The sequence below is a fragment of the Mus pahari genome, chromosome 6 (assembly GCF_900095145.1).
Source record: "Mus pahari chromosome 6, PAHARI_EIJ_v1.1, whole genome shotgun sequence".
In the NCBI taxonomy this organism is placed as follows: Eukaryota; Metazoa; Chordata; class Mammalia; order Rodentia; family Muridae; genus Mus; species Mus pahari.
In genome coordinates, this window is record NC_034595.1 from 28,706,108 (window position 1) to 28,721,627 (window position 15,520).

At 38.6% G+C, this 15,520-nt stretch overlaps 1 protein-coding gene across 50 annotated transcripts in view; it reads right to left on the minus strand.

The window, feature by feature from the left end:
- Positions 1-15,520, minus strand: part of Ptprd (protein tyrosine phosphatase receptor type D) — a 2,152,432-nt gene that overhangs the window by 91,896 nt on the left and 2,045,016 nt on the right. For 33 of the 50 annotated variants that reach the window (XM_029539555.1, XM_029539556.1, XM_029539554.1 and 30 more), the window contains 2 exons: positions 11,275-11,316; positions 10,677-10,774 (listed from right to left, as the gene is read on the minus strand). In XM_029539555.1, coding sequence (XP_029395415.1) covers positions 10,677-10,774; positions 11,275-11,316 — 140 coding nt within the window. The remainder of the gene's footprint in view (positions 1-10,676; positions 10,775-11,274; positions 11,317-15,520) is intronic. The other 17 variants (XM_029539561.1, XM_029539552.1, XM_029539551.1 and 14 more) reach the window with 1 other exon arrangement.

Here is a 15,520-nt window from a genome sequence, read left to right on the forward strand (position 1 = left end):
ACACACACACACACACACACACACACACACACACACACACACACACACACGGGTATGAACATACAGACAAAAACCAGAGGTTTGTTGAAGATAGATTTGTGTCTGTAAATGTATTGCTGCATGGTCAAATGTACTAAGAACTTTGTTCTAGGGAAAATTTTATTGCTGCTTTGATGGTACACAATACTTGTCTCTTCTCTGGAGAAATATAACATTTACCATTGGGGATTCTCTATATCTACAGAAAAAAAAAATGTATCATCAACATGTCATAGGAAAACCACCAACTATTCTGATAGTTTAAAAAGTTGAAGTGGTAACTCTAGAATTTGCACAGGCTTTCAGCAGAAACATTTTTATCTACTAGGAGATTGTGGCTCCTAGACTCTATAACCAGGACATAAAAAGAAACAAAAAAGATTCAGCTTGTCATTCGAGGTAATTCATGTTGGCCTGCAGATACCACTTGCTCTTCCTTCTATCATGCAGTAGGTCTGTGACACTGGGCAAGTTTACTTACTCAATCTCATGATTTGTGTGGTCTCTATACATTGAAAATTTTGTTCTCAGGAATGTTTAATGTCACCGCATATTTCAGAAATATGTTTATGTATTTAAGTACTTATCAAGGAAACAGTAATGTTATTCTCTTTATCTCTTTCAGTACATTATGGAGAGTTTATTTAATAATGGATAATATACATGATGTGATTAAAATCATAAGAGCAAGCTTGATATCTGTAAAGTTTTCTAAAAGAGTCTCATCATTATTGACACAATGGGGGTGTGTGTGAAAAATCACTACCATAAGAACCAGAAGAAATTCTTAGCACATGGAGACAATAAACGCCAGGAAAACTGAATGTAGTATGATCACAGATATTCATCTCTTTAGATAGTAACAAAACGAGGAATTGGACTTTATGTCAGAAAAAAAAGAGTTGCACTGTAGTAAGGCATTTTGAAAACCAGATTTTTTTTGTTTTGTTTTGTTTTGGTTACTTTCTAATTACAATAAAAGGATTGAGGAGGTTAGTTTTCATATACTATTTTAAGGTAATACTACAAATAGAAAGAGTTAGCACTAACAAATCTGAAAGTAGGTTTTTGACAACTGTATTATGTGGACACGAGAGCAATATGGAGAGCATCTTAAAGGGGATTTAAGTTCAATCAGAAATTGATTGGTTCCTCCCCCCCCCCCATAAAATTTATGCTATCATTAGACTAATGGGAATATCTATTGTGGAAGACTATTGGGATACGATGTTTTATGAACATGTCAGGGTTGTTACAGATACAAACAAACAACATGCATAAGACCTGCACAAAATGAACTAGTTAAAATTCCAGCAAGGAGTGAAGTAAGTGAATCTCCACCTACAGATGAAATGCTGATGGCTGCTTGAGGTGGGGGAGACTTAGTTGTCTTCTGGTATACGGGTTCTGGTAGGTCGCTTGTGCTTCAGTGAAAGACTACAACCATGTTCTTACTGAAAGCACTAATTGGTCTCATTGAATTAATAAAAAAAAACAAAACAAAACACATGAAACTTGAAGAGGGAGATATAGTGGCTTGAGTATGATAAGAGTTTTGAAGGGGAATTTAAGAGGTGGATTTCAGCAAAACACATTGGATGCATGGATGAAATTCTGAAATTATGAGCTGGAGAGATGGATCAGTGGTTAGGAGCACCGATTGTCCTTCCAGACGTCCTGAGTTTCATTTCCAGCAACCACATAGTGGCTCACAACCATCCATAGTGGGACTCTGATTCCTTCATTTATTTGGAGTGCACGAAGACAGCTTACATGTCTGTGTGTGTGTGTGTGCATATATATATATATATATATATATATATATATATATATATATATATATATATATATATATATGTATATATTTAAAAAATGAAATTCTCAAAATCTCAAAAGTATTTATAAACAAACGCAGTAAGTTTGAAGGGATTTTGTTAACTGTATTTAAGGCAGGTTAATACCTCAATTCAGACACAGAGCATATAAAAACTAGAATATGCTTGAGTTAGAATTTGTTAGTTGGATTATTGGGGTGACCAGTTTTTACTTTGTATGAAGGTGTGTCTCTGTGTTTTCATTTGTTGATTCTGTACTAGCAGGGAGCTAATTGCTGAAAGAATTTTGTTACTGTCATTTCTAAAGCCCATCAGTGGGTTTTCTAATCTGTAAATATGTGTCCTTCTTCATCTGCCTTAAGGAAATCTAGAGATGTATCAGTGGTTGTCTTGCTGCTGGTTGATTGTAATAAAGATATGATGGAATAGCTAGGGTAGGAAGTAGGGGGCGGAACTTCCAGGCAGAGGAGTGATGCAGGGATAAGAAAGCAGAAGCAAGGGAATTGAGAGCTAGCACAGAGAGGAATAGACAAAACTGGACCAAAATAAATGAATCAAAGACTTTAGAATTCAATGAAAATGAAGACAATACATAGCTAAAATTATGGGACACAATGAAAGTACTGATAAAAGAAAAATTCATAGCACTAAGTACCTTCATAAAGAAAATGGAGAATTCCCATAAAAGCAACTTATTAGCACATCTGTACAGAATCATACTCAAAAAGAATAAAAAGCAGGAAATAGTCAAACTCAGGGGTAAAGTCAACCAGTTAGAAACAAAGAGAATAATACAAAGAATCAACAAAACCAACAGCTGGTTCCTTGAAAAAATAAAAGAGATTGATAAACCTTTAGCCAAACTAACTAAAAGGTGCAAAAACAGGATCCAAATGAACAAAATCAGAACTGGAAAGGGAGACATAACAACAGAAACTGAGGAAATTAAAACAAAAAAGAAAAAACAAAAAAACATCAGAACCTACTAAAAAGCCTATATTCAACATACTGGAAAATCTAGATGAAATGGATGATTTTCTAGACAGATACCACATACCAAAGTTATATCATGATCAGGTAAACAAAGTGGTATGATATAAAATTAATACAAGCAAATCAGTAGCTTTCATTTATACAATTGATAAGCAGGCTGAGAAAGAAATTAGGGAAACAATACCCTTCACACTAGCCACAAACAGTATAAAATATCTTGATGGAACTTTTACAAAGAAAGTGAAAGTTCGCCGGGCGTGGTGGTACACGCCTTTAATCCCAGCACTTGGGAGACAGAGGCAGGTAGATTTCTGAGTTCAAGGCCAGCCAGGTCTACAGAGTGAGTTCCAGGACAGCCAGGGCTACACAGAGAAACCCTGTCTCAATCCCGCCCCCCCCCCCAAAAAAAAGTGAAAGTTCTATATGACAACAACTTCAAATCCCTGAAGAAAGAAATAGAAGACCTCAGAAGATAGAAATATCTCCAATGCTCATGGATTGGTAAGATTAACATAGTGAAAATAGCCATGTCACCAAGAACAATTGACAGATTTAATGCAGTCCCCATCAAAATTCCAACACAATTCTTTACAGACATGCAAAGAGCAATTCTCAACTTCATATAGAAAAACAAAAAAAATCCAGGGTAGCCAAAACAATTCACAATAAAAGATTCTGGGGGAATCACCATCCTTGACCGCAAGGTGTACTACAAAGCAATAGTGAGAAAGAGAGTCTGATATTGGTACAGAGACAGTTTGATCAATAAAATAGATTCCAAGACCCAGAAATAAACCTACACACCTACATAAATAAACCTACACACCTATAGACACTTGATTTGATAAAGAAGCCAAAAACATACAGTTGAAAAAAGAAAGCAACTCCAATAAATGGTGCTGGTCTAACTGGCTGTCTGTATGTAGAAGAATGCAAACAGATCGATATTTATCACTTTGCACAAAGCTCAAGTCCAAGTGGATCAAGGACCTCAACATAAAACCTGATACACGGAATCTAACAGAAGACAAAGTGGGAAAAGAGCCTCAAACTCATTAACACAGGGGGAATTTTCCATTTTAATCATGACTCAGGCTCTAAGATCAACAACTGATAAGTGGGCCCTCATGAAACCGAAAAACTTCTGTAAGGCAAAAGACACCTAGGGTAAATTGGCAACCTGCAGATTGGGAAAAAAAAATAATCCTCACTAAACCTATATCCTAAAGAGGGCTAAAATCCAATACATAAAAAGAACCCAAGAAGTTAGCTCCAAAAAAATCCAAATAACCCAATTAAAAAATGGGATACAGAGCTAAACAGAGATTCACAACAGAGGAATCTTGAATGGCAAAGAAGCACTTAAAGAAATGTTCAGTGTCCTTAGTTAACAGAGAAATGCAAATCAAAATGTCCCTGAGCTTCCACCTTATGCCAATTAGAATGGCTAAGATCAAAAACTCAAATGACAGCACATGCTGGCAAGGACATAGGAAAGGTGAACACTTCTAGTTGTAGACTGGTACAACCACTGTTCCTCAGAAAATTGGAAACAGTTCTACCTTAAGACCCAGCTACATCACTCTTGGGCGTATACTCAAAGATTCCCCACCATGTCACAAGGTATGTGTTCCACTATGGTCATTGCAGCCTGATTTGTAATAGCCAGAACCTGGAAACCAGCCAGATGTCCCTCAATGTAAGAATGGGTACAGAAAATGTGGTTCCTTTACACAATGGAATACCATATAGCTATTAAAAACAAAGACATCATGAATTTTCCAGGCAAAAGAATGGAATTAAAAATGTTATTCTGAGTGAGGTAACCCAGACCCAAAAGGACATGCATGCTTGGTACTTACTGATAGGTGGATATTAGACTAAAATACGAAATACCTAAAACTCACAGACTGTAAGAAGTATAACAAGAAGGACCCAAGAGAGAATACTTCAATCCCACTTACAAGGGAGAAGAAAATAATCATGATAGGTAGAAGGAGGTAGGCACCTGGGTGGCAGAGGGAGGGGGGTATAGAAGGATCAGGTATTGGGGGGGGGGTCAGCAGAGAAAACCAGAGGGCCAGCAGAATAAAAGGGGTGGGAGGTGGGGGAACCCTCTACAATAAACCAGAGATCTGGGTGGTGAAAGACTCTCAGGACTCAATGGGGTTAACCTTAGCCAAAATGTCCAATAATGGGGAGAGGGAACTCAAAGAGTCTACCTCCAATAGATATAAAGGGCCTCATTTGGCAGGATGGGGTTACTAACCCACAGTCAAAATTTCTGATCCAGAACTGTTCCTGTCTAAAAGAACTACAGAGACCAAAATTGATAAAATACTGGAGACAGGAGCCTAGCATGGCTGTCCTCTGAGAGGCTCTACCTGCAGCTGACTGAGACAGACGCAGATACTGACACCCCACCACTAGACTGAAGTTGGAAACCCCTATCATTGAATTAGGGTAAAGACTGAAGAAGCTGAAGGGGAGTGTGACCCCATAGGAAGACCAGCTATTTCAACTACCTCAGACTCCAGGGAGCTCCCAGAGACTGAGCCAATAACCAGGATAGGCTCGTCTGAGCCTCATCCTATTATTCCCCAAACCCCTGGCAAACATATATCAGTGGACTGCCTGGTCGGGCCTCAGTAGGAAAAAATGTGCCTAAGTTTTGGGGAGACTTGAGGCTCCAGGGTTAGGGGGCGGTATGGTCGGGGGAACATCCTCTCAAGGCAAAAGGGAGGAGTATGTATGAGAAACTGTGAAAGGGGGAACTCTAAGAGTCCTCCTCCAGGAGAGAGATAGTGCCTCAAGTAGAGGGACAGGGTTACTAAATGTCATGTAAAAAAAATATTTTTAAAAAAAGAATGTTCAACCCCATAGGAAGAACAAGAGTCTCAACTATAACCCAGATCCCTGGTACCTACCAGAGACTAAGATATCAACCAAAGAGCATATAGTTTGGGCTGAGCCACACACACACACACACACACACACACACACACACACACACACACACACACACACACACACTGATGTAGCAGAGAATTGTTTGTTCACAGCAATACAAAAGTAACTAAGACACTAAGAGTGCATCTAGTCTAAACTATCCTTGTGCATATATATGTACATGTATAAATATTGATGACTCTGATGATGTCTGCCAAGTGAGTCTCAAATACATAAGTGCCTATTTTTCATCATAAAAAGTGGTGGTGACTATGTTCATAGCAGCCTTATTTATAATAGCTGGAAAGAACCCAGATGTTCCTCAACAGAGGAATGGATACAGAAAATGTGGTACATTTGTATAATGGAGTACTACTCAGCTATTAAAAATAATGAATTTATGAAATTCTTAGGCAAATGGATGGATCTTGAGGATATCCTTCTGAGTGAGGTAACCCAATCACAAAAGAACACACATAATATGCACTCGCTGATAAGTGATATTAGCCCAGAAGCTTTTAATACCCAAGATGCAATTCACAAATCACATGAAACTCAACAAGAAGGAAGACCAAAGTGTGGATACTTCAATACTTCAATCCTTCATAGAAGGGGGGACAAAATACTCTTGGAAGGAGTTACAAGACAAAGTGTGGAGCATAGACTGCAGGAATGACCATCCAGAGACGGCCCCACCTGGGGATCCATCCCATATACAATCACCAAACCCAGACACTATTGTGGATGCCAACAAGTGCTTGCTCACAGGATCCTGATATAGCTGTTTCCTGAGAGGCTCTGCCAATGCCTGACAAATACAGAAGTGGATGCTTACAGCCATCCATCTATCTGACTGAGCATAGGGTCCCCAATGAAGGAGCTAGAGAAAGGACGTAAGGAGCTGAAGGGATTTGCAGCCCCATAAGAGGAACAATATAATCTAACCAGTACCCCCAGAGCTCCCAGAGATGAAACCGCCAACCAAAGAGTACACGTGGTGGAACTCATGGCTCTAGCTGCATATGTAGCAGAGGATGATCTAGTTGGACCTCATTGGGAGGAGAGGCCCTTGGTACTGTGAAGGCTCTAAGCCCCAGTGAAGGAGAATGCCAGGGCCAGGAAGCAGGAGAGGGTGGGTTGATGAGCAGGGGGAGGGGGAAGGGGAGGAGGTAGGAGAGGGGTTTTTCTGAGGGGAAACTAGGAACAGGGATAATATTTGAAATGTAAATAAAGAAAATATCTAATTAAAAAAAAAAAAGAAGTGGTGATGAATGGGGACCTAAACAAAGGGTGTCAACTTTCAAAATGAAGTTTTCAGAAAGCCGTTTATCAAAATTTCTTTAAATGCTATTTTTAAAGTGAGTATAGTTTACCAACTGTTATATTGTATCTAAGATGGAATCCAAGAAAAAATTATTTTAAATACAGAGTCTTACTATATATAGCCCGGGCTAGACTTAAATGTATGATATACATACACTTTCCACATGTTATGATTATTGACATGGTCTACTATGCCAGCCACCAGACATCTAAATTTAAAATAGACTAGACTTCCAAACAAAGCCATTCTGTTTTGCATAGTTGCACTTATTTTGAGTTCTATATGTTTTTAAGACTAATCCACTGCCTGTGAGAGTAGACTGTAATTTGCACATGGTAGATGCTATATTAAAATTGAGATTGCTCGTATTTCAGTGACTTTCTTTCCTCATAGGAGAACATGAAACCATAAAGCATTTACGAGGACCTTCAGAGATGAGGTTAAACTCATTTCATAGGCTACATTCTCAGCTGTCATTGACTCCAGTGATGGAACCTGATGTGCAAATGGATTTGTGCCCCCCTACTCTGACCTCAGGACCACTGTAAAGGACCTTCATATCGGTAACCTTTGTTTGTTACAAACTTAGCGCTAGTCAGCTTAAGCAGACTGAATAAGCATTAGTTCCTAGTGATTATGAACTAGTAAAATAATGAGGTGTTTGCAGTAATGAGTTTACTTTTTTTCCCACTGAAAACCAGTTAAAATATATTCAAATCTATATGGTAGCTAATAAGAAAAAAAAGTGTTTCCTAAAGTGTTTCCTAAAAAACCTTCCTAAAGTGTTTCTCTGATATTTCTATGTAAAGGTCTTAATCTCCTTACCAGCGATGAGTGCACCACTTAAATATCTCCTTCATGGCTGTTAAAACACAGTCCAGTCAATTCATGCCCAGGGAGCTTTAATCACAGATCATCTTCCTGATGAATGGTAAAGACTCTGTGTGGGCTATCAAGTCAATGGCTGAGGTGACTCTGGGAGTTGCTAATGGCAGTAATGTCAGCATGCAGTTCATAGCCACGTTTAAGGAGTACTTCTGATCTAAATGATCATTAGCCTGGCTTTGCATGGAATATTGCTTGAGAATTTCTTTATTTAACTGAGGCCAGCTATTTCATTCAATGAATACGAGTAAATTTGCTGGAGCCATTTGAATTTTTTGCTGATGGAGAGTGGAGTGATGGTTTATTGATCAGCTGAGAAATTATATTTTTAAATTTCATGACCTATCACATCACTGTAAATAAAGAATTAAAGCAGGGTCATGAAGAAAATATATAGAAAAATAATTAAGACTTAATACACTAACAATCAATGCGGTAAAGATTTTGGTTGGTGAAAACCAACACTTAACTAGTCTTCATTTTCCTTCTTCTCATGGCCACAACTCTATTTCCACCCTCAAGCTCCAAAGAAGGCACTGGAGCTGTTTTAAAAGCTACTGAAGCCTTTAACAAGAGGGACTACATTAGTAGAAGAACAGTGACAGGGTGAGAAGCGGGGCTTTAAGACAAGGGGGGCTGGAGAGGTGGCTCAGCAGTTAAGAGCACTGACTTCTTCTAGAGGTCCTGAACTCAATTCCCAGCAACCTCATGGTGGTTCACAACCATCTGTAATGGGATCTGGTGCCCTCTTCTGGTGTGTCTGAAGACAGCTACAGTGTACTCATATGCATTAAACAAACAAACAAATAAACAAACAAATAAATCTTTAAAAAAAAGAAAAGAAGACAAGAGTCACTCCAGTCTTAGTTTCCCAGAATGCTTGAAGAAGAAATAGAACATATTACTTAGCCCATTTGCAAGGAAAATAAAATCCATCTCTTTGTCTTTTACCAAATAGCACACAGATATTAGATATACAAACTGTAAAGGATGGAGAGTAACAGTGATCCCAATTCTAATGGCTTTCTTATCCAGAATGAAACTAGGAAGCTATTCAGAAAGTAGGTGGGATGGTGCTATGGTTGAGAAGAGCCTGGGAAATGCAATTCAGTGAGATGCTGTCTCAAAATGAAAAATAAACGTCTAGTACACAGCTCAGTGTTAGAGCACTCTTTAGTAAGCATGAGGCCCTGGACTCAATCATCAGTTCTGGGGGAGAGGGCACATAAAAGAAAGGGAAGAATGAACTAGGAATGAGAGACAGAGAAACAGAGAGACAGAGAAAGACAGAGAGACAGAGAAAGACAGAGAGATAGAGAGAGGAAAAAGAGGCAGAGAGACAAGGGAAACAGACAAAGTGAGAACGTTAGTTATTTAGTTAAGAATTTAGGAAGGCTATGTAGATAGACTGCCATGGGCCTCCTGCTCTACATTCTTGGATACTGCATGTCTGGGATTTGTGAGCTCTCTGGACACTCAATAGTAAATCTCATAGAGATTTCTGACTGCATGTGCAGGACAGACGGTTGAACCTGATAGAGAAAGACTACCTTGAACAATTACATTTGGACCTGATGCAAGAAAGACCAAGAAAAGGTATGGGAGAGAGCAGTGTCTTAAGACTTCCAGTAAGCAAATCAGTAGAAACTCTCCTGAAGGAATCTGGGAAGTTCAGAGAGCTCTTAACCCTCTATTGCTTAGAACAATTATAAGATTGTAGTGGTAGATTGAAATTACACTGTAATACATAAAATACAACAGCAAAGATTTAGAAGCGATATGAGACCAGGTTTCACCATGAGGCTCATTCGTTATGGACAGCTTTGCATCACATTGCTTAACAAATGTCACAGTCACAGTTTCTCTGTCTCTGTCTCTGTCTCTGTCTCTGTCTCTGTCTCCCTCCCTCCCTCCCTCCCTCCTTCCCTCCCTCCTTCCCTCCCTCCTTCACTCCCTCCCTCCTTCCCTCCCTCCTTCCCTCCCTCCCTCCTTCACTCCCTCCCTCCTTCCCTCCCTCCTTCACCCCCTCTCTCCCTCCCTCCTCTCTCACACACACATCAAAAATTCACACAGAGTTTTTGAGGACTCTGAGATTTTATGATGCTAATCAGTTTGGAAACACATCCATCTCTGGTAATCTTAGCTCTATGCACAGTGAGTGGTGATTCAGTAAGTGCAGAGTTTTCAGGCCATGGGAAGCATTGTACTCAGAAATCTACCTTGTACTGGGCCAACAAGAAGACTCAGCAGGAAAGGAGCCTGAATTCTCAGAATCCAGTGCAGAAGGAGAGAACTGACTCCTGCAACTTTTCTTCAGATAAAATTTGACTTATTTCTGATGGTATCTTTTGCAGTGAAGATCCTTACCCTGAGTAAATTAATCTTTACCTATCTGGAACACCTAGAAGCTTACTGAGTCAGAACATTTCATGACAAAGAAAGAGAAAAAGAAAAAGAACACTCAATTTACCTCTAGCAAATGTAAAACAATACCTATAAAATGCAGTGACTATATTGATTTAATTGTTTATAAATACAATTTCTATCAGATTTGGAGTTGTGTTTCAATAAAAAGTACTGTTGCTAATTTTCTCGTCAAAACAAAGGCATGCATACATTGGAAATTTTGTCACATAAAGAAAGTGTATTACCTCATATTCCTGGGAAAACTTCAGGTTATCATTTGCTTTCAACCTCTCAATATGATCTGCAAGTTCCAAGATAGGTATTGGAGGATGGCTAGCCATACCTATTAAAAATGAAGAGGAAACACATTTGAATAAAAAAAAAAATGAGACTGACCATTCCAAAACACAGTGAATGCTGTAGTTAGAGATGGCCTGAAAACATGTGAGTAGTAAAAATGTTTTATGTGAGAAAGCAGGCAGATAGTCTGGTTACTCAAAGCAGGACATGCTCTAAAGGGAGGATTTTGGAACCAAGTAGATAATTCACCAAGCATATCCCCAAACTAGCATTCCTAGTGTAGAAGAATGTGTTACTGTGCTATGAATCAATAGGTTAGCTAGCAGAGAAAATGGAAAGTCGGGCCTGATGTCAACTTCTGCTTTGAGTAATTACTGTTATGCCATCTCAGACTCCTTCTCCTGCACTGTGTGAAATGGAAATCGTGTGAATTAAATGGTGTAAAGTCAACCAAGGAACAGACAGTGAAGAAGGCCTGGAAGGGAAGGAGGAGCAGCCTAATAGGAACATAAAGTGACTTATGTATAAACAAAGAAAACTAACTTGAAAAATGAAGGTTACCAGGGTAACCGGAATCATCTGAACCTGCAAAGGAAATGATGGTGTAAATAGAAAATAAAATAAAATAAAATAAATAAGCAAACTGAATGGATTTGTTTAATAAAAATAAACTGGATAGTTTGATTGATACACCTTTATAAAAGACTAATAAAATGCAAGCTTATTTAGGGCTTACTATACAACATGACGCATGAAGATCACTTTAGTATTTCACATACATGTCAGGTGACAACATTCACATGCAAATATGAACACAGGAAATGGCATGCACAACAGCTCACTGGCAATGATAACCAACAACACATTGACACCAAACCAAACTGAACTTCAAAAATGTTTCCACTCGTAGTAGAATGTAGAGGCTGGGGCTTCAGCTTTCCCCTAGCCACTAATAAATGGCCACACTAAGAATACAGTAGTATTTTACCCCTATGTCTTACTCGTCAACGCCCAGCAAACCTACAAGCTACTCCAGGTGTAAACTTCTTTGTCCATGATGGGAAATGAATTCAAGAAAATGAGCATATGATAAATGAAAAGGCACGGAAAGAAAAGAGAGCAGAGCGGGAGCCAATACATCTTAGTTCAGTCGGCCAGCTGAAGACACACTAATTTCACAGTGTTTGTTAAAAATAATCTGCTGTTCATTTTGATGATTCTTGTGTTTTTCTGATGTTTTCCCTCTGTTCCCATGATTTGATCTTGTCTCATTGAGATTAATTTTGCAAGTGTACCATGAGAGAGAATTGCTGATTCGGATATTAAGAGACACAAATTCCAGCTGGCTTGAGACAGTGAACTAACATGCCCCCAGGGAAGTATCTGAAGTAGAAAATTAGAAGTGGGGAGCTCCAACTGGAAGCTCTGGTGATGCTCTGTTCTCACTGCCACTCTGAGGGTAACAGGCTGGAAGGATGACCATTAGAACAACAATGTGACAGGATTACTTATGGGTACCTCTGAAAAGTCACCCACTAAGTTCCTTTATCTAAATGCCAAATTATTAGTGGTATTGTAAATTAAGTAAAACAAAACAACATGGAAACTACTTTGCTTCTTTGAGACAATCATTCTGTGGTGTGATCTATGGTGGCTCTGTGTTCATGGGTGTGAGGGTCTCCTAGGAGCCAATATCTTGGCAGAGATCCAACAGAAATGAGCTGATTAGATGCAGATTCTCTTTGTCAATGATATAATTGTATATTTGGAGCAATAGTTTGGAGGTCTTTCTAAAACTTTTTATATAGGTGAAAGTATAAAACTAATTTACATTTTGGGGGCAGGCAAAGATGGGTGAGAGCAATCTAATGATTAAGAGTGAGCTTCTCCAGATGAGGCACTCCCCAGAGAAAAGAATGGAAATGCAAAAGCACAGGAGATGTTAGGCTGGGCATGGATCTGGACATGGAAATGGGCTGAAGTGGACATCATTGCAGTGCTTTAACAGAGAAGGTAATAGAGACAAAGATGTTTAGACCTTTTCGAGCGAATCGTGGGAGAGAGTTATTATCATATATGGACTGAGTGGTGGTTTGGCTAGAGAGGGAGGACACAGAGCCAATCAGGGAGGCGTAGGGGACTGAATTACTGCTCAAAGCTGCAAAAGTAAAGCCAGTTGGAAATGGGAAAAGTATTAGTATAACATCAGACGTTCACAGAAACAACACAAGATGTGATCACATATCTACTTCCAACCTGTGGTCTCAAAGTATTACGTTGGAAGCTAGTTAAAAAGAAATCCAAGCAAATATCTGCTAACTCTTTCTAAATGGCATTTAAAAACTGTTACTTAAGGCTCAACAGTATGCACCATATATACATAAATTTCTAGGACAATAGCCATGTCATATACTAGGGCTGAACCTATAGGAACTGTATGGAATACAAAGGAAACATAGCCTCAGGATGCAGAATATGAGGTTACTTTTGTTCTGACATCTTCTTCATAGGGACCTGCATTTGAGTATCACACTGTCTTTATATGTAAGATCAAAGGATGAAAGTAATTTAATTCTGTAGCATCTTTCTTCCTCACAACAGTATTTCACTACACTGATCGAGATTCTGAACAGACAAAGGTCTTTTGGAGTGGTTCCTTTAAAACAGTTTTAAATTGTGACAGATTTGATTTGAGGTCTGGAGAGCATCATTTTAAAATAAAATAGAAAACTATTATGTACTCGAGTTGTCTGCTATTTATGTTTTGGGAGATTTTCTTTAGCTAGCCAAAAGAGTACATACTCTATAAAATGATGTTGCCTTGCTTATCTCTAAGGCTGAATACCAACATCAGTGTGATTTCACATAAAACATGAGATAAAATTACTCTAATCTGAAGCTTTTTATTTCATGTAAGAAAACAAACATCAACGGTATGATAGTTTGAATAAGACTGCCCCCCTATAGACTCATATTTGAATGCTTAGTGACTGACATTAAGAGTTGTGACCTTGCTGGAGTAGGTATGACCTTGTTGGAGAAAGTGTATCACTGGAGATGGGCTTCAGGATTTCAAATGCCCAAGCCAGGCCCCGTGTTTTCTCTCTCTCTTCTGACTGCCTATTGATCCTGATGTAGAACTCTCTGTAACTTCTCCAGCTTCGTGTCTGCTGCTTGCTACCATTCTTCTCACCATGAGGATAATGGACTAAACCTGAACTGAAAGCTAGCCCCAACTACATGGTTTTGTTTGTTTGTTTGTTTGTTTGTTTGTTTGTTTTTAAGACTTGTCAAGGCCATGGTGTGTCTCCATAGCAATAGAAACTCTGAGACAAAGGGTTTACTTCAAAATAGTCTCCAAGAAAGTTGTTCACTGCCCAGTGCTGAAAAATATATATGACCCAAACCAGATTACTATATTATGGATGAAAAAGTAGATGCTGAGAATACTAAGAAGACTAAGTTTATCTCACTGTAGTATTTACTCAGATTTTGTCTAGAAGCTTAGCCATTGTTCACAGTCTAGAAAGTGTGTGTGTGTGTGTGTGTGTGTGTGTGTGTGTATGCGTGTATGTGAACATGCATGCCATATACATGCATATGTGTGTGTTTGTATATGTACATTAAGAACAATATTTACATATTTTAAAGTTCTTTTTTTGGAGGTTGCACATCAGTACAACTAATTCAGAACTTCTGATATTTCAGATACTGATGTTTTAAGTTCCCTAGCAATAGTTCTCTATTCTATGGGAACTCATGATAAAGACAGCAGGGATTTTGTAATTCCATTTGTTCTTACTTTATGCTCAAAAATCTTATCAGGATTTATGAGAACAGAATAAACTTTTTTACTGTAATATTCTTGTGACACCTGGCTAATAGGCCTTACTCCTTTTTGGATATTATTAGCAGCAAAGAACTTGAAGTGCAATTAACAACTGCCAAGGACATTCCAGGATCAGGGCCTCATTGATCTAAAGCTACAAACATACAACACAAACACATTGTAAAGGCTTGTATTGACCTTGAGCAGTTTTCATACTGAGGCCACAGCATCTACCAAATATGATGTTAGAATGAAACATAATGCTGTCTTCACAATAATCAAATCTACTATATAGGCTGGGAAAAAAATGATGACATGTTATGTATTTGTGAAAATAGTCACAGTGGCTTCCTCACATGAAGTAAAACTTCAAAACTGTGGGGTTTTTTTGTTTTGTTTTGTTTTGTTTTGTTTTGTTTTTAGCTGAGATGCATCTTGGAAATAATGGAGTCCAAACCTTTCATTTTACACAATAGGACTCAAAAATTCAGGAATTGTATTTGCTCACCTAAATAGTGAATAGTAAAAACAGTACTGTGCTCTTTGATATCCTTACTTTGATTCCTGTCTAGTATGGGAGCTGATTTTTTCTAGCCCAGAGGCAGAATCCAAGGGCTGAGTGTGTCAGAATGGTACAGCCAGTAACCGAAGAGCATTAACTATTATGCAGTAGCCACTTTCCAAAGAAACTATCACCTTTGTTTCCTTGTGAGGAACAAATGTCTAGGGCTACCTGTGTTCACATGTGTTTGCTTTTGAGGACAGACAGGCATACATTTCTTATCTGAATTGCAACAATAAACATGAGACTCAGCCATCATGGTAGTCATCATTTGGGATGTGGGGAAGTGGGTGGTACCGGACAATGGAAGCTACTCTGCTCTTGTCTTTTTTTTTTTTTTTTTTTTTTTTCGAGACAGGGTTTCAATATGAGGCTCATTAGGGAAGTTGCTCACAAAG